Source organism: Simochromis diagramma, unplaced genomic scaffold, assembly GCF_900408965.1.
Source record: "Simochromis diagramma unplaced genomic scaffold, fSimDia1.1 OVJJ01000123.1, whole genome shotgun sequence".
NCBI lineage: Eukaryota > Metazoa > Chordata > Actinopteri > Cichliformes > Cichlidae > Simochromis > Simochromis diagramma.
In genome coordinates, this window is record NW_024386778.1 from 1766036 (window position 1) to 1791850 (window position 25815).

The 25815-nt window shown below is 42.7% G+C and overlaps 1 protein-coding gene across 2 annotated transcripts in view; it reads left to right on the forward strand.

The window, feature by feature from the left end:
• uvrag (UV radiation resistance associated gene) overlaps nt 1-25815 on the forward strand; it is a 92772-nt gene that overhangs the window by 26533 nt on the left and 40424 nt on the right. For both annotated transcript variants that reach the window (XM_040011201.1, XM_040011209.1), the window contains exons 9-13: nt 8500-8584; nt 11259-11346; nt 11585-11645; nt 14263-14428; nt 24827-24902. In XM_040011201.1, the coding sequence (XP_039867135.1) occupies nt 8500-8584; nt 11259-11346; nt 11585-11645; nt 14263-14428; nt 24827-24902 (476 nt within the window). The remainder of the gene's footprint in view (nt 1-8499; nt 8585-11258; nt 11347-11584; nt 11646-14262; nt 14429-24826; nt 24903-25815) is intronic.

The window sequence follows — 25815 nt, forward strand, 5'->3', positions numbered from 1 at the left end:
ATGGACAGATTTGAGCCAAAAATGGTTCCTGTTCAGCAAAATCACAAGAGCGTGCGACTGAGCGGCGATTTCATATGCCACTGTTGTTTTAATCAGAAGCAAGTGTTTCATTTGTTGAGCTTTCACACATTCCAGTGCTTATAAGTTGCAGGTTTACCTTCAAATTTTATTGACAGTTTTACAGCGAGTGTAAGTATGTTGCTATGAAATATGTCCCCCGTGGGCACCACAGATGGGCTGGTAAGCTCCATTCTTCGTCACACTCTTTAGGATCTCATCCGTACCTGGCCGTGTGGTCTCGTTGTCTCCCACACGTTCACAGGGCCCATTAGCAAATAGCTCTTATCAACCTGTTGTTCCCACCGAATGGGCCTCCCTAACAAAACAGCAGGTGCAGAAAACCCAAACGTAGAGAAGGTGTTGCTTTTTTTTCTCTCATGTGTTGAACTTGTGAGAAACCAGATAAAACGACTCGAGTGTTAAACTATTAGAATCTTCCTTTAGACTTGCTAGAGCCTGTTTGGTGTAACGCTGATGCTGTTAGTTTAACCAGCTGATTAATGTAATTCCAGGGAAATCAGAGCAGGAAAGTAAAAGTTTGTTTTTCTGTGCGTGGGAACGCGCACACGCCATGTCACATGTCAGCATGATCACTTTCCCCCCATTTTTTTTTTTTTTTTTAAGTTATGAATTGAAAGTAAGTCTTTCTGTCCTCCCTCTGAAATCAATCACTTTGGTTTCTGTGGGGTCACACTCTTGTCACAATTTCCGCCTGTCTAATTTCCCTCCTCCCACCTTGAGCAGATGACATAAATCAGGCCTGTGAGCAGCGTTTATTGTACTTGGTAACAGTAGTTATTCTCACGCTCTGCCACACAGCCAGGGCTCCTGACCAATAAATGTCAGCGGTTGGGTTTCTCCAGGTTTTGTGAAGGTATGGTGTGTGGAGGTATTTGTCACCTCAGTGAAAAAGGTCTCATATTGAAGCGATCATCATTAGAGCTCTTTTAGCAGCAGCTCAGCTTTACACATTTACTTCAACCAGCTGGCTGCCATCTTGAGTCAGGGTAAAGGTTGACAGGTACTGGAGTCAGACACTGCTTAACGGGCCAACCGTCTGCCTTTTTATACTTACTGACCCCTCTGACATTTCTATGTCGAGGTCAGAAATTTCTTATATTTTGTCCTAATAATTGATATTTTTCCACTGAGCTTTTCATGTGAGTTAACTGCTGGTATAAAAACAAAGCTTATTTACAGTGTATATTAGATTAATGCACCTTTTTAAATCATTTCATTGAGAACTTTGCATGCACTTTCTGACCAGCTTTGACCTGCACTTTCAAAGTATTTCTGTACCGTGGGTGCCAAGCGCCCAGTATTTCAGGAGCCACAGACAGCCCAATTTGATGGTGGGAAGTAATATATAGCCATCCATATAGTAAAGGAGATCAAAGAAGCTGCGTTTTGCTGCTTGTCACTAGAGTTCACCTCACATGTTAGTTTTACGCTGTGTCCCCTTTCTTGTGCAACCAGAGGATCCTTATTTTTGTAAGGCATACCACAACAGCGTCACGTGATAAAGCCACTTGTAGCTTCTGTGCATTAGTTGATGGTGACTGATCCTGAATGCCACTGACGCATGTTTACACGGATCAGAGGATCGCTTTTATTGTCCAGGCTTTACCCAGTGCAGGAACACAGTTCTTTCATGGTACTGTACTCACAAATGGTCAGGCCAGTCTCAATAAGTCTTCTGTCTGATTTACAGGAGGAAATTGTCCAGAGGGGACTCGACTGTAACGTCTGTCCAGTGTCAGAATAGTTATTTTTAGAGTACTTTTTTTTTTTGGTTTTTATTCCATGTTTAATATGGAAGATGGTGTAGTGAGAGACCAGTGGACAGAACGATGCATATTCACTGCTGTGTCTTTACTGTATATTGTCTTTCCATACCGTGGAACAGATTAGTGGGATGAAAGCACGAGACGATGGATGGACAGAGCAGATAGGACAGAAGTGGGCATTACATGAAAGCAGCAGTAGAAGACCATGGAATCTGGGTTACAGTGTTTTCGTGTGATCTCTCACAGCAGAGCGATGGCCTGTGATCTCTGTCTTACGCTATCTGCCTTTCTTCCTAATCTGATGAAGTACCTGTATTTTCTCCTTTGCTCTGTCTGCACTATGCCCTCTCACCTCATACCCTTATGATGTCAGTTGGACAATCATGGATATGAGTGGAAATATGTGATCAAAGCAATCCTGTTATCCACCTGATCGCACGTGCTTTGATAAGCTTTATTACTCCAAACTCTCACTTGTGCTCGCTGCTCTTTGCTGACTTATTTAGATTCAAATTTCAGCAAGAGGGCAACAGTCTTTTTTCACACATGAGCGTTGTGAGGGATTTTCCTGTCTACTCGCAATAACAGTGCATTTAAAAACAATTGTATGGGAGAATATTTAGAAATGTGCTACGTTGTTTCTGTTCATACTGGATATACTGGTGAGGTGCAGGTCTTCTTCTGTTAGAATGCTTAATACAAAACGCACTGATAACAACAATAAAGTAGGGGTGCAACGATACTCGTATCGATATTGAACCGTTCGATACAGTGCTTTCGGTTCGGTACGCATATGTATCGAACAATACAAAATTTGTAATTTATTTTATCAACTTTCCTTCTGACGATGCTGTCTGTGTTGAGCGCTCAGTGAATCTGCGTTCGACTACTCCGCCTAGGCTGCACTGTCGAGCGCAGATCCACTGAGCGTTCAACACAGACAGCATCGTCAGAAGGAAGAGCGCAGGGCAAGCTAGCGAGACAGAAGTTAAGCTCTCCTTGCAACATGGGAAACTGAACCTCCCCCACCCTCATTCAGATCTGGTGTTTGGAATTATTTTGGTTTTCATGTGACGTATGACCCTGAAGGTAAGCGCTTCATGGACTAAAGTAAAACAGTATGTCGGATGTGCCACGCAATGCTCAATTACATGGGTGGGAACTAGTGTGTTAGCGCAGTTAGCTCGTTAACGTGTTGGCCGTCCAGCCCCACGCAGGGGTAGCTCGTTAACGGAGATTTGCCGTCATTTCAACGAGATTAACGCTGACAGCACTAGTGGGAACACAACGAATATGACTGCACATTTACACCAACATCATCCTAGTGCAAAGACAAGTGGAAGCAGACAAAAACAACAAGCACGCATGCTACAAACTTTACCCGAGTCATTTAGACAGCCGTTAGCACATGATTCTCCTTATGGGGACCTGATATGTTTAATATTGTGGCGAGCTCAGACAAGGAGGAGACGGAGGTATCGTTTGGTCTTGCTTCCTGTGAGCTAGCCAGGGAGCACAGCCGTTTATTGACATCTGCAGAAGAGCACTGCCGCTAGCTAACTGCTCAGCGCAGCAACCGCACAGCAACAGCAACAACAACAACAACACACAGGGCGCCCTCTGACCCCGGAAGGACACACCGTCGCAGCGAGAAGGCGTCACCCGTCACTATGGCAACATAAACAAAACATAACTGTACAAACAGAACCCCGAACAGCCCTGACCCGCTACATAGCCCCCACCTAAGGGGTCAGTCGTCCCCGACGACCCCATTGCCCCACACAAAGTCCTGCAAATGTCCAGGTGCCTTCTTTTGGCGCACCGGCCGGTCACGACCGGCGGGGAAAAAGTCACTCTGGTCAGAACATGGGGTGCCACCATCATCCCACTTCTGACACCAATGTGGCGAGCTCAGACAAGGAGGAGACGGAGGTGTCGTTTGGTCTTGCTTCCCGTGAGCTAGCCAGGGAGCACAGCCGTTTATTGACATCTGCAGAAGAACACTGCCGCTAGCTAACTACTCAGTGCGGCAACCGCACAGCAACAACAACAACACACAAGGCGCCCTCTGACCCCGGAAGGACACACCGTCGCAGCGAGAGGGCGTCACCCGTCACTATGGCAACATAAACAAAACATAACTGTACAAACAGAACCCCGAACAGCCCTGACCCGCTACAATATGCTGCTGAGAATATAGCCCAGAAGAAGCGTATAGTATAGCTTTTATTTTGGAAAGAGCCATTTCTCTGTAATAAACTCTCTTTTCCAAAGATGAGTGATTCCTCAATCAGATACAGGTGTTACCGCGCCAGATCCGCGGCCCCGAACCGTAGTAAGGAAACCTCTGGCAGTTACTTGAAGGTTCCGTAACTGACTCGTAGCCGGCAACAGCTTACTATACAGGTCAACTCCGCTAGCAAAAAGATCGAAGGAGGCGTAGGAAACTGCTTCACCGAACTTTATGTCTTCTCTAAGGCACGGACACCGCGTACAGTGGGCTGAAACAGTTTACTCACAGCGAGCATCGCCGACACAACTCTGGCTGTCGAGGGAGTTATTATATTCCTTTTATTTATTTTCTTTTCGTCTCTTCTGTAGCTAACCGTTACTTTTTCCCCTTCTCCGCTCTCTCTCTTCACACACACACCAGGCAGTCCCGCTACACACATCCCGAATACATTTCCCATCAGGCTTCATCCTTAAAGGGCCATGCCTGTAACACAGGGCTTGCAAAATCGCTAGCCCGACGTCCCGGGGCTAGCGATTTTTCCAGTCGTACTACCAAGATCTATTTCTGCCCTGCCCGTCGAGCTATTGTAGGAAGGAAAAATATATGTCAATGCTTTTGCATTCTTTCGGAAATGTAGCTGGGTAATTATGTCATTGGCATCGGTGAGCCACTGTCAATATGTGACATATTGAAATCGCGTTTGAATTTGCGCTTGTTTTTTGCTTTCACTTTGCAATCGCGCGAACTGTGTGTAGAGAGCGACAGCACTGATTGGTCAGTGATGATAATTTGCGCACCAATTCCTCTGACATCGTCTTATCAATCGTTAGCTTACTACGCAAACATGACAAGTGAAATCTCCCGCAGCTTAAACATGTGAGAGGTTGATCGCGCAGAGAATCGCTGACCGTTGTGTGTGTGTGTGTGTGTGTGTGTGTGTGTGTGTGTGTGTGTGTGTGTGTGTGTGTGTGTGTAAAAGCAGCAGGATATATATTTTAGTTCTGCTGAGCCAAATAAGACAGGTCAGGGTGAAGAAGTGACAGCCAAAGAAAAGCTTACCACAAAACGGAAAAGTTATGACAAATCAGACTATAAGGCAAAAAGAAAGTGCAGCTTTATGGTTTCATGGACAAAAGAATTTCTGTGGCTGCAATATGATGAGCTGTATAACCGGGGCTGCACATAAGTGGTCCGCAGGTGCGCATTCGCTGTCAAAAAAAAAAAGAACGCGCACATTCACATTTGTTTGCATACATAAGATTTTCTGGAGGAGGACAGACATTTGTTTAGAACTCTTAAAGATGTCGAAGAAGCTCCTTTAAGCAATTACTGTGATGTTCCTCCACCTCCAAAGAAATGTCAGAAGGAGTCCGAACCACAAAAGAAGCGCGTATTCTCGGAAAAGTGGTTGCAGGAGGTGAGCTGGCTTCAAACAAATGATGAACGCACAGAGATGTGGTGCGGAATGTGCCGTGAAAATCCCACTCTAGCGGACAAAAGCAGTGCCGTTTATATGGACGCAAACGCGCGTTGCAACTTCTTATCTGGTGCGCGTCTTTTATTTTGACAGCGAATGCGCACATGCGGACCACTTATGTGTACCCGTGTAAATAACATAATGTTCTGCCGGCTGTGTTGTTGGTTTTCTCTCGATTTCTGAGTCGACAAGCGCCTTTGTTACTGGGACCAGTCATTTTAAGAAAGGCCCCCATTAGAAGCCATGAGAAATGCAAGAAATGCATTATTGCTCAGTCTGCAATATCTTTCCCAGAACAAACACCAATTGCAAATAACATACTAAAAATAAACCTGAAAAATCTGTTTAGAACAGCGTACTATGTTGCAAAGAGTGAACTACCACTGGCAAAATTTAGCAAACTTCAAAAAGCAAATGGCCTCGATCTTGGTTCCACTTGTCTCTTACCCGTGACTTCAGTGGAAATTTTAAATTCAGGATCTGACACAGACTGATTCATGTCCTACACAGTTCTTACAAGTTCATAGAAATTTCTGTTCAATTAGAACCAAGTATTTGAGTTGATGATTGTAATTTTTATACAATGTTGTAATTTGTTTTTCAACAATTTTTTGATTAATGTTTTGTTTCCTTTACAATATTATACTTTAATGTATAATATTGTAAAGGAAACAAAACAGGAAACAAAACATCAATCAAAAAATTGCTCTCTTTTTTTATTCGGGCTACTTACATTTATTTTGGGCTACCGAAAACTGAAGAGTCCCTGCCCGAAGGGCTACCAGGGATTTTGAAATTTTGAGAGCCCTGAGATATATATATTTTTTTAATTACTTTTGTTTCAGCAACATTAAATTTAAAAACTGTACTTTTGAGTTAAAATATATATATTTATAATTTTAATAAATGACAAATTAAAAAGGCATGAACATTTTTTTTGTATCGAAAAAACATCGAACCGTGACACCAAAGTATCGAACCGAACCGTGAATTTTGTGTATCGTTGCACCCCTACAATAAAGTAGACAGGTGTCACGTCTGAATCCCACCAGATGCAGCTGTGGTGATGTGGCGCATGTTGGAAGCATGCAGTAATTTTTCATAGCTTTCATTGGGTAATACGCTGACATTTAAAGGAAAAACCTGATTTCTTTCAAACTCTTTAACAGTGGTGTTTTGTTAATGTCACAGTTAGCAGCCCCTCACAGCTTAGGGGCTAAAGAGCCGCAGGTTGGTGACCTCTGGCCTAAGCAGACCCTACGATCAGCTTTGGAGCCATTGTCTGCATGTTGTAGCTCTTTACTGTCACCAAGGGGCAGTGTCACAAACAACCGGTCTGTGGGTTATTGTTGCTTGTTCTGTTGGTTCTTTAGTCAGCTGCAAGGAGGGGAAAAACCAAAGTAGGCAAAGAACTGAAGTCTGTCTATTTATGCACAGCTTCATCTTTGTCTGCCTATGTGTTCCTGTTTTTATAGATGGGTTGCATAGGTCGTATACCCGCTCTGTAAGCAAACGGACACAGCATTAACACATTGAAAACTGCACAATAGCACCTATAAGCAGCACAGTCATTTTCTTCTAGACCTTTGCAACCAGGATGTTCGCCCTCTGTTGCTTGTTGGAAAGATTTAACATAACTTCTGCTTTGGTTTCATTTTTTAGATCGGTATGCTGTGCCCATCGTTGTATACAGTCTGTTCTGTATGTTCAGGTGGTTTCATGCAGACACTGAACTAAACTGAATTCAGTACCACTTAAATGTGCTTGACTACATATTTACTGTAAACAAAATGTGTTTCACTTAAATTCTTCTTTCTCTGAAAATGAGTTACATTTGCCAGAATGTGAATTATTCTAAGCTAGATTGTGTGTTTAATTCTGCAAATGTGTTAAAGATTGAACTCTTTGTTTGATGGCATACATTGAGAGGAACTAGAGTTATAGAAAAACTTCAGAAGGAGCTGCCATCATGGCTTAACCAGTTAGACGAAGCCAAGAATGTTAGACACATGTGACTTGAGATCAGCCGTCTGTCCATCTCCTCTTACAGTTAAACAAAACTGCTTCCCACTGAGGAATTAGAAGCGATAAGAGGCTGCTAACCACAGGCAAACCTGAGGAGGAAATTCATGTGAAAGGAGAGGAGCCTTTATGGGAGGACGCGTCGCATCCAATAACAATTTTCCCATCAAAATCCCTTTTTATCTGCATGAAAGGATGCTATTTATTCACACGACTCAGAACGCTGTTGTGAGTACTGTACGGGATACCAGACGAGACACTCCAACGTTTCTCATGTGGTGAAGCCAGAACGTAACGCACAGACTGCTTTGCTAAGTTGATGTGAAATGTTAGATTGATGCACGTCTCTGCAGTTCACCCCGTCACGCATCAAACAGCGCTGCTTTCCTTTGTAATGATTATTATTCATAATTTGAAAGGGATAAAAATTAAATCGTTTGCTGTGTAAACAAGCCAAAAAAACTGTAAACATTGAGTTCAAAGCAAAAAAATGCAATGCATTTCTATTGCATTTACCCGTAATCTTATGTGATGCTCTATCCGAGAGACATGCTGTTCGAACCTTTAATTAGCCGTTATCGTTCTGCTTTTTTCACGTGCATACTGTGAGCTTGCCAATGCTGCGGTAACGCCACTTCCTCACTCTGTATCATCCCGTCACTTTTCTGTCTGATTTTATTCATTTCCCCAACTCTGTATTTACTGTCTGACTAATCCTATAATCTGCATACATATGTCATTAGGTTTTATGTTGTGTCAGAAGGAAATGTTTTGGGCTCATCAAAGCAGCTGTTTGATCTTGCTCGGGTTTAACAGTGGATGGCAGCCAACCAAACACAAGCCCACCTGGCTGGCTGTTCAGATAGACCAGAACAAACACACACCTAATAATTTACATTTTTCTTTTCTGTCTCTGTCAGAGGATTCGTTTTCTGCTCAGCACGAGCGTCTGAAGGAGGAGAAAGAGTCCTTATCCAAGCTGCAGAAGGAATGCACAGCCAAGAGGTGTGTATCAAACCGCAATTAACCGTTTCTGTGTTTGCTGCACAGGAAAACGATTTAAAAGCTTGAACCCCATCAGATGGACACTCTGAATGATGATGCTCAGTGTGTTAGTCACTTAAATGAAAATTAAATTGAGCTAACAGGTATAAGATTGCACCCTGCACCTTACTCTTTCAAAACAATGGCCTGTTTTTGTGGCCGCTGCGCCCTGTTTATGTGTTCTCGACCAAGAGTTTGCACATTGTGCTAAAAAGGCGTTTGGCCGGTGTTTGCCTTGGCTTGCGGTGAGACGTGTGTGCGGCGGGCACACATTCTGGATACGTTTTTGTTTATCTGAGAAGTACCTGGCAGTCACAGAGGGTAAGCCAGAGCCCCAGGAAGGCCAGCAGGGGCCAAGAGACCCAGCAAACAGGAAATTAACACCGACACTTGTATCTGCTTAACATCCATTCCTTGGAAATAACTTGTCGTTTGTTTTTCATGAAAGTGTCTCTTTTCATTTATAGTGTTTAGCGAGGGAATGTTATACTGAGCATACACACTTTTTCTCAGCCTTTCCACGTTTCTGTTTAATATTATTTGAATCTTGTCATGGCTTCGATCCCCAGAAAGTTACAAGTACATTTACTCAATCGTGTTACTCTTCAAATGTGACGTCAGTATTTTCATGATACTATTTTATAGCTACAGTTGACTCAACAGAGAGAAATGTGCATTTTTTTGAATTCTTCTATACCAAGACAGGATGTGCGATTTATTAATTTATTTATAGTTAAAGGTTAAACTATTGTGTGACAGCTTTCTTGAGTTAAGAGCACTTTTAATTAAGACATTCCACATTTCCACATGTTGGCAGTTCAGCCAAAGAAATATTTCTTTTCTGAACTCATCAGATGGTTTTGTCCAGATAAAGTCGCAGCAGAGGTCACGTTAATCGCAGTTTTGTAGGAAAAAAGCAGTTAAGCAAAGAGTTACAACACAGCAAACCAACATGACACAACTATATAAGACAACTAAAACTGTCGTGCTCAAAAACAAATTAAACATAGAATAAAAGCCAAAAACATAAAAGCAACACTTAAATGACATGTTGGACCTTCATGAAAGAAAAGTTCATGTTGAAAATCTTTACTGAAACATCTTTTTGGAGCAGTATATTTATTCCAATTATAAACTACAAGTGCTACTTATTTACTGATACAGTGTAACATTAGTTTCACTGTATCATGCACAATAACAGCGGCGTTAACAGTTTGCTCATTTAAAGAGAAGATCGATCCCACTTTTATCTAATATGTTCTAATAGTAAAGTCAGCACCCAGTTAGCTTATCAGAAAAACAGAAAGAAGTTTTTACTATTGAGAACTAAATTTCTTCTTTCTCTTCCTTCTGTGACGCAGAATTGGTGTATACACAAAGTGTTTAGGTTGGCGTATTTTACGAGTAACTGCTTAAACAAACATGTATTTTTAAATGTACGAATGTTGAACTCATAAATATACACTGGTTATTATGTAATGACATCTTCCAAATTGATGTGTTCTCATGAACTTAGAATGAGTCCATTAAACATACACAGGACAAGGCGCCGGTTTGTAAAGGATGCCATATTGCCTGACTGTCTTGAGACAGGCATGGCATTCATACCCTGATCGCATTTTTATCTATGTGACTAGAGACCAGCCACATGTGTAGTGTGCTAAAGACAGAGCAGGAGAGGACTCGTAGGTGTTGATGGATTACTGAGCGAGAACTTGATGATGTCCTCGACGACTCGCCTCGGTATCGCTGTCATTGGTCAGATGTGAGCTTCACTGACTCATCAGTTTGTGTCAGACTCTTTGCACAAACATTTCCAGCCTCGTCCAGAGCAAACAGACGTGGACACGTGTCATAGCTGAGGGATACAGGACTGACAGCCTGCACTCATTACAAACACAGCATGCACAGAAAGTGGTTCGAGCGGTTTGTTCTACAGTGGCCACCGATTATGCACAATCTGCAGTCCAATAGCATCTAGTGGTGAGATTTTACACACATTAATGGAAGAACGTAGAGGTATCTGCATGAAATGCTTTGGTATTATCCACACTGATCCACAAGTAGAGGCATGAGTGCCGTACAGGGCATTTAAAATGCGAACAGACTCACTTAAATGTAAGCATACACATTTAGAGAGTATTCATACAAAGGCATCCAGTCATGTTCATGACTTTTAACTATAAAAGTTCAGGTAACAACATTTTAAATGCAAAAAAATGAAAAGGGGAATCGTGGTAGGTTTCACTTAGCTCCACAGCTTCCTTTAGTTTCAGTCTGTGTCACCTCGGAGCTATACGCATAGGTCAAAGACTAAAACCTGGATAACAGCCATTAAGAATGATTTTTCCTAGTGGCCATAGACAGACCCTGCATTACTAAAAAGGACTGACCTGTAATGACAATTTTGAACAGTACATTGTCACATGAAGAGAGGAGAAAACCCCAGATCATGCTATTTTTGTTCCTTTTTTTTCCAACATTAAACTGCCATATTATACTGCATCTTTTGTCTTGATCCCTTTCATATAGGCAGTAGCTGTCAGGCCTTTAAGGCTTTAATTGGGACCCTGTCCTCCCTCTGATTTTCATCTGTTCCCATCTCTTTAACTGACCTCTGCTCTGTCTCCATCAGAGAGCAGTTCCTCAAGTCCAACGCCCAGCTCACCTTCCGTTGTCGTCAGCTCCTCTCTGAGCTTTCCTACATCTACCCCATCGATGTGGTGAGTTGGGCAACTGCAGAGAAATATCTGGTTACAAATGTAAGACTTTGGTGAAGCACAGATGCTGGAGAGGGTTATATAGTGTGTGCAGCGATTTCCATGTTTATTCCAAAGATAAATTTAGTTTGTATACTAACTGAATGATTTTAGGCCCGTCCCTCTGCCGGCTGATTATGGATCTGTTGCTGATGTCCAGTTGCTCTGTCCTTCATGTGAAAGCTCTTCTTTAAATCCACAGACCAATCAGTCGGATTATGTCATCTGTGGAGTGAAGCTGCCAAACTCGGAAGACTTTCAAGGTAATTGATTATGTGCCTGCCCGCCTATTTAAGTGTTACAGGAGGATAAGTGGTATGCTGTGCAAATGTTTTGTCTTGCATTCGACGATTGTGGTTAGATGCAGATGTCGTGAAGTGAAGCAATCTAACATTTTACTGAAGGATAAATGAAGGCTGATGATTTCATAGGCAGTTATCTATGATATCATAGTTTTGGCTATTGCAGATGGCAATTTTGCAAAAAGCTATTACTGTTAAGGTACCATAACCTTTGTCGTACTGTGCACGAATACGATAATTGGTAGTTTGTCATTTTCATACATAAAGGGCATAATGACATAATTGTAGCATAAATGAGGGGAGAATAGCTGTAGTAGCTGCAGATGATTGATATTCCCATTCACTCGGTCTGCTCAGTTGAAATCACAGTACACCCACTGCTGCACGTCTCGTCTTGTGCATGACATCAGTGATCAAATTAACAGAGACATGCACAGCCCTTTATAGGTAGACATGCACAAGTAAGCCTCAAAAGAGGAGCACGAACTACGCATGGAGTGCGGCATGTCAAAAGGAGGAAGACTGCTCCATACTGATCTAATTACGATCAGTTATAGAGGGCAATGAGAGTTTCTGCAGGGAATTGTTGATTTGGTCGTTTTGCCCTGATGAGATGCAGCGTGGTTAGTTTGCATTCTTGCTGAACTCTTGCTGGTAGCTGTTGGAGCTGTTCACTGCCACCACATTCTAAGAGAGTCTTGTCACAAGATGCTTTTTATCCGGTTCTACCATCCCAGTGAGAAAAGAGCCACAAAAACCACATGGTATGGTATAAAAGACACATTAGTGAACTGCGGGGCATTAAAAAAGTTGTGTCAGCAGGCACATTCGGACACAATGCTCCCGTTATGAGCTTGGTGGGGAAGGTTGGAGTAAAGGTCGCATCGTATGTGTCGTGACAAATTGGATTTGCAGTCACAGCAAGAGAAATGTGATGACTGTATGACCTCTTAATAGTTGGGGGATGAGAATTGAATGGGTTTCTGAATGCTGAGCTTTGGTCAGGACCACTTGTCCAACACAGGGAACACAACCTCCACTGTCCACGCCACATTCTCGGGCTCCCCTTCCTCACAGCTGGTGAAACCCAGCAAGCCTCTGAGGCCGTAATTCAGCAACACTAGCCTCGTCTCCTCCGCTCCCTGCTGCCGCTCCCCACCTGTTAACATCTTTTACATACACAGTAGAGATGGGCAGCCATTACTTGTTCTCAATTTAAAATTTGACACACAGACCGAATCCAGTTTTCTCCCAGTTTTAGATGATCGATCAGTCCTTTCAGACACATCTATAAAAGTGCGAGCATGAACCACAGCCCTGAAGTCGTCTGTTACCGGTGTGAGGCTAAAGTGAGGCAGATTAAATTTAATACTGATTCAAAAGGAAAACGATGTACTGCATGTGTTGTCAGTCAGGACAGATGGAGAAACATGGACTGCCCACCTCCACTTTACTCATTTCTCTTCATTTGTCTTTAGTCTTCTGCAGTTAGAGGTCTCAGAGTCCAGAGCTGTCTGATTGTGTGTCAAAGCCTGTTTGAAAAAGCCTGCAGGGGAGGAATATTTCACATCAGAGCCCAGGATTAGGGCTAGTTGGCGTCCTAATCCTGTAGAGAGTCGAGGTGGACATTGAAGCCCATCCATGTTTCACGTTTACCCCAAAGCCTTCCCTGTGAGCTCAGCCTCACGAGGTATCTGCAGGCTCCATTAGCACCCAGAGGTGTCACTTAAACTCGTGTCCTTCAGTTGACCTGATATTCCTCGGGGGCAGGAAGTTGTTCTCTCCATGGGCTTTAACCCTTTGGACTAAAAAGACAGGAAGGACAGTGACATAATCCAGGGGTTCTGTGCTAAGTTGAAAAACACACATTTTGAGCCAAAGAGCCTACCACTCTGTTGCCATAGTCTATTATTTCAAAGCATTAAGATAAAAACCACAGTGATTTTAAGTCTTAGCCTCGAGCAGTGTCCTTCTGAGAATGTGAAACCACTTTGTGTTTTGTCTTGAAACAATTTCTCGTGCTTACAGTGAGTTGGTTTGCAGTTTCTTTCCCAGTCCGTCAAATGTTCATGGAGGCATCCAGTTTTCCACACTAACAGATATTTGGACTCGGAGGGGTTAGATGTACGTGATGCTTTTGCTTCTTAAGCACATATCACAGAGAATTTGGGAATCTCAGCGCAGCCAGTGTTTTTTGGTACTGTGTGTTGTGCCACGTACTGCAACGCATTAAAAACATGAATGCGACTACTCTCCTTCCAGCAAATACTTTGTTACCAAGTTATCTTTAGCTGGATGTTCGTACAGTTTGGGGGTCATAAGATGTAGACAAACAGCCCTGACATTGACTGGATGCTTTGAGGTTTTCACCATAATAAAATGTTACTATTTTGACTCAGTTTTCATTGAGTGAGATTCTTAAACACTTTGGTTTATAATAATAATAATAATAATAATAATATACCAAAGTAATAATAACTAAAAGGCGCACTTAACAACTGAGCAGGTAATGTCTCATTTGTGACAAAACCTTAAATATGTGATAAGCAGAGCATCTTTTTCACTTTGTGTCCTGCAGCAAAGGATGATGGGAGCATAGCAGTCGCCTTGGGTTACACAGCACACCTGGTCCTCATGATCTCATGCTTCCTGCAGATCCCTCTTAGGTATCCGGTGATCCACAAGGGTTCACGCTCTTCTATCAAGGACACCATCACTGACAGACTCACTGAGAAAGAGAGAGAGTAAGTACCCTTTACAAACACACCTAATATTAGCAAAAACCTGAAATATCCACATCACAAATGCTGAGGTCTCTTTCTTACTGTACGATCTGTACATATAGTATACAGCACTGCGCAAAAGTCTCGAGCCACTCCTCACGTCTTTGTATTTTTCTAGTGTAATTTATTTAAAATATGCAAACGTGCAAGGAAATCCAAATAAAGCAAAAACAGAATTTGTACAATTCTAACGAGGTTGGGAGTCAACGTTTGGCACGAGCACGTTTATTCGGCTGCAGTGAAACTGAGGAAATCCAATTCTCTCAAAAAACAAGGAAAATAAAATTTGTTAGAGGAAACATGCGAACCAGACACGTGGAAGAAGTGGTGGATAATTCAGTGAGCTGACTGACAGCACGCAGACAAAATATAGACTGAGCAAGGTGAACTCAATCAGACAGTAACAAGGGCGAGACGAGAACAAAAGGAGGACGTCAAAAGGCAGGAAGACACACATGGGAATGATCTCCAAAATAATACAGAAAGAAAGAGAGACCAATAACAAAGTCGCACAGACAGGGCGATCAAAGAAGACACAGAAAAAGGAAAAACAGCAAAGTTACAGCAGAACAGCGACAGTGATGTTTGTGACATTTCTTTTTATTCCAACGTTGCCCTTTTATGAACGAGATCAGCTCAGCAGATGGATGAAAATAAGCCATCTGTTTCTCATGGAGGGTCCTTCAAATAAATTGCTTCTCTCTGCAAAGTCAGAATCATCACATTATCATATGCATCCAGACTTTGAAGAAAGCGGTTGATGTAAATTGCCGTGAATAAAAACGGAGGGAAAAAGTCTGACTTTCTTCTCTCAAGAAGAATGAATGTTGTTTACTTTGTGAATATGTAAATGTACAGATTTAAACTGACACTCTGATAAATGAAGCACTTTTACTGTGAAATCCACCATTTAGACTTTACTGCAGTTTGAGCAGAGTCCATGCCTCCCATTGCAGATCAGACTGGCTGTTAAATTTACTCTGTTGCAAACAAACTCTTTTTGTGTTGTGCTCCTGGATGGGAAAAATATTTATGCTTTTTGCCATCTAAGACTGTGCAAATCATTCTCTTCTTTCTTTCCTTTTGCCGCTGCTGCACAAGCACTGGTTATTTGTTCTGTCTCTTTTACTTATCTCAGTTTTAGTTTCTACAAAATTAAATTATCTCTTTCAAAAAGTTTATTTACTCTATTTCAGCTTATATTTGTTTTGTGTCCAAACATTCTGCCTTGTTCACGTCCAAACCGTCTTCTACAAACATGTCCCTGCATGTTTTCAGCTAAAATTAGTCTTGTTTGGTTAGTATTTCTTTACTCCAACACCAATAGATTTTTTTGACTGTGCGGTCGGTGCTGGTCTCTAACTCAACAAAAGCCTTTAACATTTGTAACATTTCAACATTGTTAACAAGAATGTTTTATTGGAAAAACATCACAATGTTCCAAAGTATTGTTTAAAATGATTGTCACCACCATTGGAACCAGCTGCATCACACTTTCAGCAGTCTCCTCAAACCTACGGAGCCACAATGAATACGTGGAAGCTTTATTAAAGTTGGTAAATTACCAGCCTTGAGGCTTTTGATTTAGATTTCCTACAGATGATAAATTCACCTTTCCACGCGGTAGTATCCATGGATTTGTTACCAAGTTTTTACAGTTGTTACAGCTTTGAGGTGGCTGTAGCCCAGGAGGTAGAGCAGGTTATCTACAAATAGGAAGGTTGGTAGTTCAATCCCTGAGTGTTCCCTTTCTGCGTGGGATACTAACCCTTATGCAACCATCTGACTGTGAATGTCTGCAAATGATGGATAAAAGATCTGCAGATATCTTAAGCCAAAGTTTCTGCGTCTCAGGTGGAAAGTGTTGGATCAGTGAATCCTGCTGCAGACCTCATTGCTTGAGTCTTTGGCCTTAATGTTAGCATGCATGACTGTAACAGTGCATGCAGCATGTAGAGTATGTGACAGAGAATAAGGAACCACAATCGTCACCTTTATTTACTGAATCGACTGGTTTGTGTGCTGAATCTAGCCCGGTCGTGTTGCACAGCGGTTTGTGTGGACCTGTGCTTCTTAGCTGTGTTTGACTAAAACAGCGTTTTGGGGTTTTTTTTTTTCGTCCACCCCCCGAGTTGAGTTTGAATTTCTCAAACACAACACAGATTTGGTAGTCATGAGCTCCACACGAGTGCATCAGTGCACAATCACACACAGACCACACAGTAGCGTCAGTAGGCCGTTTTGACGGCTGTGTTGGCTTCTTGATTCAGACGCGCGTCCAAATCTGAAATACTGTTCTGATTTGGAAATGACTGCTGAACAAAAACCTCAGTATGGATACTTGTTGTTTCATGTTAACACATGCATAGCTGGTCGGTGAAGAAAGCGCCTGAGTCGTCCCTCGAAGTTGTTTTGTTTTGCCTATGGTAGCAACTGGGTTTACTCAGGTGTTCACAGGGAACAGACTGTAAATCACACAGCAGCCTTTCACAGTCATACCCTACGGTTGTAACCACTTTGCTTCCTACCTTCGCCACATTGTATCATTTTTTTTTTTTTTTTTTTTTTTTTACACATTTCTTTTTGTTCAGTCACGATGTTGACACAGAGCGTGACAAATGATAAACTGATCTGGGGGTTTGCCAGGACCCTTTGTGTTAGTCAGGAAGCACAGAGGAGCAGCAACGGCTAATGTGATGAAATTATTATTTGTGTGTGTTATGCTCTTGTAACTATGCATCAAGTCAGAAAAATAATGTAAAAAATGAGAAACAAAAAACCCCTCTGTGTTATGATAATTGCACACTCGGGACACACGCACTCAGGAATGTACATACGTACTGACATTCCACACGAAGGCCTTCATACGTGACCGACGTGGAGCGAGATTTGGCTGTAGTGCTGCTGATGGCCGTGGATGTTGCACTTTATTATAGAGTATGATGAAGTCCACAGTCTTGCTTATGCTCATCAGCTCTTTACCTGTTGCCTCCTGGTTGCTATCGGTGGAATATTTCAGTCAATGATCAGATGTTTGTTGTTTCTGGATTAATTTTGATGCCATCATTTTGTCTCGTGTTGCGATGCTGAACAGAGGCACTGTGGGAGAATTCATTTAAATACTCATCTGCAATAATTTTGCAGGAAAGCACCTATAAATTATTATTGCTTTTGCATTAAGCATTGCCCGTGCCTATCAGTCGCTGTTATGTAGTTGACTGCGAATGAACACACATGGCCGCCAAAAATACTGGCTTTGTTTTGTCTTTACATGTCTGCAGTGGAGGCACGCGTGTGGAGCTGATGTCACTGAGCACTGCCTCTTTCACATCCACATGTCACATAAAAAGAGGAAAGCATTGTGTGGAGCCGAAACAATTCAGTGGCTTAACACGTCAAGACAATAGAGAGACTCCCTGTGAGTTGCGTTACTCGTTTCCAGTCCTACCAAGCGTGTTTACACCAGCATCCATCAACAACCTGTGGCGTCCATGGATATCGCAAAGACACAACAGTCCAACTTTGCTCTTTACCGCGTGGGGCCATGCACTCCAGCAAACCCCACCCCCTGCACATGTTAATGACTGCTGAGGCCCCAGTGGGCTGCAGACGTACAACAAAATGATGTGTGGGGAGATGGAAAGCACCCAGCCGGGCTCTGAAAGTTTACAAAAAAGGGGCGATTAAAGTGTCGGAAAAGGCCGGCTAGTGGTGATAAGTTAGGTGGTGTGCGATCAGCTTCAGGATTAGCAAAGCCACTTTTAATAGCGTGCACATAGACACTTTGAGGTGTCTTAGTTGCACCTTCTGCTGTTAAATGATAATTGCACTTACTTGGCTTTCCCTAAATGGCTAGTTTTACTATGTGAGCCATGTTTGTAGTTCTCATCTCAGTCTCAACGTCTTCATTCATTCTCTACTGCAGCATATTATAACTAGTGTGAGTCCAGATTACAGATATACTCTGTTAGCAGAAAATCCTGCTCCTTAAGCCGTTAAGAGCGACGGCCGGAGCTGAGCAAGAACATTTTTCTATTGTCGCTGTTAATTTAAAAAAAGAAACAGAGCTTTAGTTTGGTGAGAGAAGAATCTGAAAATATTTTACCTTGTGAGTTTGGTTACGTCATTCTTTTCCTCCTGTGGGTTAAAACAACAATAATAGTTTTATTACAAAGACCAAAATATTTTAGTCCAAGAAAATCAGACGAGGCCTCTGTTGCTCTGAACTGTGTTAAACTCCAACACTGGGCAAAGGCCAGAGTTTGAATCTGGCCCTGCAACAGTGTTTGAAAGCAGGGTGTGGAATATGACTGGACTGTTTAACGACAAGTATAATTTGACCTTTTCAGGGATCGCTGTCCTCTGGGTCAGAGATGTTCTCAAAAATTGTTGGACTTTTAACATGTTGCACCCACATTTGGTCTCGTGTTGAGCACAGTTCCAGAGTTGCTGATTGCGAGGGGGAGAAGGAGGGAGATGTGATCCAGATGTCCCGCATTTGATTGAGACCAGAGCCTGGCCATTAAAAAAACACAAACTGAGTCATATAGTTGTTCAACCAAAGCACTGGAGCGCATCAGCTTTTTTCTTTTAAACTATTGCTGGTTAGAGAAAAGTCGATGTAAGTGGGATTTACGCATCGCTGCTCGCTTCAAATTTAAAAGACAGAGCTGCTGCCAGGGAAGGGATACCAGCTGAAGACGAGAGGAACCTGCGAACACCAAGAAAAGCGGTTATTGTTCCAGGCCTCCAGCGGTTTCATGTCTCTTAACATGGACTATGTGAAGAGCAGAAGAGTGGGAATAACCCCCCCGCTGCTCTGCCTGCCTGAAGCAGTGACAAGACAAAGCAGTGTGAGGCTAAACACCCGGTTCACAGGGTGACCTACGTTACTGGGAAGCATGCACGCCCACGAGAGGAGAGTAACTTTTTATTGTTCCATTTAAGTTGTTTCAGGATCAGTAAATAAGTTAAAAGAGCAGTTCACCCAAACGATTTAATAAAAAGGAAAACGGTATGCACCCCTGGTGGCTATTTTGCAAATGGAGTGGTTTCATTTTCTCCTGCACTTAAGCTCATTCAGTGCAGATGAAGAGAATGACAGTTGGTCTTCCTCTAGATTCTCACTACAGTTTAAATGTGTTGGAGATTTCGTGCATTTTAAATTGCTTGTGTTGTTTTCCAGGATGAAACGAGTGTTCTGTCCAGTATAAAACGACACTGGGCTCCACAGTGACAGAAACAAGTAAACACATTCTCTTGGTATTATAGAATAAATGTTGTGGTTTCGCTGGTGTGATACGCACATGTTCTGTAGTGGTTCGGTTGCATAGTTGCTGTGTTCTTCATACGAGAGATGAATGAGGCGATCAACTGGGAAGCCATGAGGGCTTAAATCAAATTTGAGAATGGCTCATTATTTAGGTACGTACGTCAACTACAAAGGCACCCGAGGACTGGACAGAGTGTTTACTTGTCTTCTGAGGTTTTCTGTCATATCGCTCAAGGCCAAAGGCAGGATTGGTATGTTTTTAATGGCTCTGAAGAAGTCAGTGAGGCTCCTCTAGGTTGACAGCTGAGTTGCGTAAGCAGCCCTTCATCTTGGTGTCCTGCTGCTGTGAAGCCTATACAAGCACTTTTTATCCATTCTTCATTAAAAAGTTAATAAAAAGCATCTGTGCTGCATGTGTGATAGTTTTTTGTTTTTGCCACACAAACAGCATGTCTGCAGAGATGCTCGTCTGTCTGATGGAGCTGCCACGGTGCTGGGAAGTTCGATAAAGTGCAAGTGGTGTTCATCGTCATACACGATATAACATTTTGGACTGGTGTGATGGTCAGCTCCCCTTGAGAAAACAAGGGGAGCTGAAGAAGACAGAAGGAAACGGGGAAAGAGGAGTGTGTGGGGGTTGGGTGCCGGGGTCAGCAGACCCCTGGATATTCTTAAGAGCCGTGATGAAAACCCAGTGTGACAGAGCAAGCAGCCACCACATCACTCAGGAGACGCCTTAACGGCATTGACCAAGATGGTGAAATGGTTATGCCGGGGTCTTAAGTGCAGCAGTAGTCATTAAAATAGCATTCAGTGACAGATGCTCAGTGTAATCATTTCTCAGATATTGGAAATTACAGCTCCCGGTGATTTATAGAGTAACCGCTGCCATCAGATCTTTAACAGTTGCAAGGCAGGTGTAGGTTGTTTTTCTTTTTAAAGCAAGTCCAAATGATTTATGGTCCCCTGGCATTTGAAATTGCACATTAAAGACATTGTGAAACTTACAAGCAGCCCACACCACCATTTAAATACCGGCCAAGCCTCGGCTCCGGCATGTGAGCCAGATCTGTTGTTTTGCACATTTGGAGTATTAATTAGAATGTCTAAACAGGCAAGCCAACACATGTGGACACTTCAGCCAGTGTATACATTTCAGCGGGTCAGTCAGTCAGTCACTAGGAGCCTTCCCACCATATTCTCATGAACCGCGCTAAAGCTACGCTCGACCACCCACCTGCATAGCTGTGTCTTCCTTATGTTCCTCTGTTTCATCCAGTGGACTCGGAAGGGGAGTGAGAGCAGTCGTGTACCAGAAAATGCTTAAATATACAGACTTTGTAGGTTTGCCCTGTGACCTTGTGGCCCCGGTTCTCTAATTGGCTGCTTTTAATGCTTTTAACAAGGTGTCTATAGAGACATCGCAATTTTGACAGAAAGAAAACAGAGCTCAGATGGACTCGGTGCCCTCTATTTTAGCTTTGTTATTGTTGTAAAATCTCCAGAAGTCAATGGTTGTTTTAAACAGGCTTGTACATCTTTGTGCTGCAGGAACATTTCCTCACTGCGCAAATCGCCCACAAATGTGGTCGTTTAACTATTAAAAAAACGTCATGTGCTGCTGACACCTGCTAGCAGGCCCCAGAGTACAGTACAGGCAGACGGTGCAGAGACACTGGTCGTGCATCAACCACAGATGAAAGCATTATAAGTCAGCCTGCTATTAAAAGATCCCTGAACAGAAATAAAAGGCAGGACAAGGAGTGAGTTTAAAAAGAAATGGACAGGAAGAGAGAGAGCAGCGAGCCTTCCTTTGCTTCATCCCATCGTTGTAACTACGTGTTTATTGGTTGTTTCCTTCATTTAACAAGAGTCCCAGCTTTATATTTGAAGGCTGTCTGTGGATAAAGGCTGTCTAGACCCTGCAGTTAAAACGCTGGCAGGCTGGGGGCATTCATATAAAACCCGGGGACTTTCCTGTAAGATACTGCTTTTGTCTTTTTACAATGTCGTGGCTCCACACTTATTAATTACATATTTTCGGGTCTACACCCAGAGCCAGCACTTGCACATTAACTATGCTGTGGTTGGGATGCTCTTTAGATGAGAAGGAAAGAGAAGTGCATTTTATTTTATTTCTTTTTTTTTTTGCAGGGGGAAGAAATGTGACAGATTTACGTCTGCCCTCAAATCACTGTTATTCTTTGTCATCTTTTTTTTGTCTGTCCGGTGCATCCAGAGTTGAATATTAGCTAAATGAAAGCAGATTTCATGTTTCAGTAATCAGTCTTTTGAATGCACCCTTAAGTGAGTGGGCGTGTTGATTACGGCGCCTGTCGTTTTCAGTTTGCTGTGTTAGTTTCATAGACGTGACCCTTCCGCGGTGCTGCCGCCGAGGGGAGCGGGAGAGGGATGTGCTGACGGAAGAAACTGCCTGATCAAGGAAAGTGAAGAAATGTGCGGAGGCCTGCTGGGAAAGAGATGATTTGATTTGATTTACATGTAAAACACAATTAAACAAAAGAACCACGTATATTGTGCACGAGGTGCGAGAGGCAAAAAAAGGCCTGAGCTAACTTGAGATAAAATGAGAACAAATTGTTTGGGAATTCAGCGAGTAACCGGTGCCGCACACAGGTCATCTCTGGGCCTGTTTGTGTGTCTTGATGGACAGACGGGGCACCGATTTGGCCCGGGTAGGCCTTTAGCACTGTAATTTATTTCATCCTGTTTAGTGCAGAGGACTGTTTCAGTTTATGTTGCCGGCTGAGTGATTGAAAACGGCGTCCGGCCTCCTCTTACTCGTATGTCTCTCGCAGACACGTCATTTAGATTTTTCCTGTTGTAGCAGAGATAATGGCAATGGCAGTCTGTTCTCAAGGGCTGTTATTTCATACAGCGATTTCCTTTTTACTCTGGAACGAAACACAGCAAATAAGAACAAACGATTGAACGCTGGTGTTTCTGTTTGATTTCTCAAGTCATCCACACTTAACGGGTTCTTTGTTTGCCCGACCACTCCACCGGGTTTTATTAAACTGTGCTTGCCGCTCTTTGTGTAGTCTCGCTGACGGACAAACAAACGGCATTAATTAAAAGTGCTCTTTAGCTGAAGTTCTCCTTCAGCGCCTCCTCCCCTCGACTCGATCCTCCCCGCCGCTGCGGTGTAATAATATATTTGGCGTTACGGGACGTCCCCGTGAGGAATTCCTGGTGTTTGGTGAACCAGAGTCTCTCTGCAGTGTGATTTCAGACACAGCGGACAGCAGTCATTAATCACCGCACTGTACAGGAGTGTGCGTGGTGCGTTTGTGTGTGTTGAAGGTAGCTTTGTTTGCCTTTCAGTCATGCTCATCAGCAAACAAATCCTATCTGTTTTTGGGGAAGTGATGTTGGCTCTGCCAGCAGTGCACAGGGAATGCCTGTTGTGCTGTTCTTCCTCTCCCTGTTAGTTATTTCCGAATGCTGAGATATGACCTCTGGCGTGTCGCCTTCTCCGCGGGGCCTTGGCTGCATGTCGGCGATACGGAGGTCTAACGAGCGACGGGCTGTGTGGCCCTCGGGCTACACCGGCACTTTTTCTTTGCCAGACTTTTGCAGCAACATCCTGTTAAATTTCATTTTCGGGGCTGCAAAGATCTCCATGTGTTCGAGGTTTACTTCTCAACCTTCCTGGATCTGCAGTGCGATGCGTGAGTGAGGAGGTGTTTACAGTGAACCCTGCAGTCAGAATGTTGTCTGACATGTCCAGACAGCTGCAGATATGATGTAAAGCAAACTTTCAGGATGTGGATAAAAGCCAAATAAAAGAAAGAGAGCTGTTAAAAATCCCTTAGTTCTGTATGTTCTTGTTATCGAGAGGAAATGCTAAAACACGAATGTCATACAGTGAAATCTGGACGTATAATATCCTATAAGCTGCAGAGTTTCTGCTGTATTTTTCTACTTTATTCCTGCACAGGATTAAGATCACCTCTGACCTCCCTGTGGCACACACATGGGAATACTATCCAATAGACAAGAAGCAATTAGTCACAGTGAGTGTGTATTGTAGGTTTTTTTTTTTTTTTAATTCTTTTACTTTTCCACCTTATTCTTTTAGTAAAGAAAAACATTTACACCTCAAGTGAAATTTCTAAAGCACAAGCTTTACTAATTTTTATCTTTACAACCTTGTTTATATTTGACTTGGCCTCTTATCAGCTCAACATGTAACATCTCAACTCTGCTGATGAATGTCATGAGCCAGAAAACGCTAAAAGTCCTCCAAAGTTCACTCATATTTCCTCCCACGTTGCTTCAGCGTTTGGGTGAGAGGTTAAGAGCAGACTTGGGGTTAGGTTCCTCCAAAGGTAAAGGTGAAGAATTTTGAAGGGCTCTTCAGATAAAGCTCTGATATGAATGTAGTCCCTGAAAGTATTCACAGGTTTGAGTATGTGTGTGTTTGCTCAGAGCAAATCCCTGCTTATTCTGTGGAGCTCGTTTCTCATCATGCTGAAACCTCCTCAGTGGGAGATCAGGAGGCATAAGCACTTAATGACTGAAAGGGATGAGTCCGGCCTTAACATCCCCAACCGTATCTCTCTGCATGTCAGCGTATTCACCTCACTACCCCACGCCAGCACCCAAGGGCATCTCCCGGATCTCCTTCATGAGCATTCCCTGCATGTCCTACCTAAGACATGCGACTGGCGCCGATGGGACTTTCCCACCGTGCTGAAAAGAAAATTTGTTCCTGTTCAGGGGCGGATAAATACGTTGTTTGGACGCCTCTGCTGTTTGATTTTTCAGTTTAGCGCAGTACGGAGGTGGCATCTGTGGGAAGGGATCATAGACTCAGACTTCGTTTCCTGAGCAATCTGCAAGTATCACCCAATGTAAACACTGCCGGCTACATTATCGGACACTTTCAACAATGCAAGTCAAATCGTTCCTGTGGCAAAGCCAGAGAGAACGAGGTAGATGGAAGTGTAGTATATTTTGATGTGTAATATGGATATAATGTAGCCGGCTAGCAGACGTTCTCTGACTGGATCACAAACAGTAAAATCCTCTTTAAGTGTTTCTTTTTCTTCTGCATTTCACAGATTCCCTTTGTACCCCAGAGGAGAGCGGTTTCATTTTGAATATGGCGTCTACTTACTCAACAAGAACATCGCCCAGGTAATCCATTGCATGCACACGCGCTAAACATGTTTGACGACGTTTTTCAATTTGAACATTTATAGATCTTACTTATTTAGACTTGAAAACTTATTTAAAAATCATACTAATTTGTAACTGTAAGTTGTCCTGCAGTTTCTAAAAGTTGCTAGTACCGAGTGCAGCGTCTCGTCCATTAACCTCCTAAGACCCGAACTCTTCCACGGCAGCATTTCTAATTTCTCTTTGATATTTCGGCACATTTGGGCCCGATGAATGTAAAAACAAAGAATTACCAGATTTTTTTTTTTTTTTTTTTTAACCTTATTTTTGTTTTCAAGAAAAATAAGAGCGACATATGAGGATATTCGTTTAAAATTTTGATAGAACAGTAGCAGGATAATGTCCTCGTAAGTGGATATCAGGCCCTTGTAGAGCAAAATTGAGTATTTTGGTCTAAATAAGCCAAAATGTGATGTCCACATATGTGGACGCAGGTCCTAGGAGGTTAAGTTTCACAATACGCCGTTCAGTGTGTCGAGACCTGCTGTTGACATACAGGTGTTAATACATTTACACTCTGCCATCACTATAAAGGATGATGATATTATATCAGTCTCATGTCGTCAAATTGTCTCATGAAAACAACAAAACCATTGTGTATTAATCCATCGCAACACCTGCAGACTTCCCCAGTCTGTGTGTTGCTCCCAGGAACATCTGGTTGGTCATTAAAAAGCTTGATTGTTATTAATGGAGGTGTTAGTCATAAAGAAATTCCTGAAACAGCTGTAAAAGCCTTTTAGTCAGGCTTAATTTAAATATTAGTAAGTGCTGAATTATTGCAATCTATGTGGACTAATGTGGAATGAAGTTTTTACGCCCTTGATGTAAAAGTAATGAACGATACTGTTAGTCAGTTGAAGAGACAGAC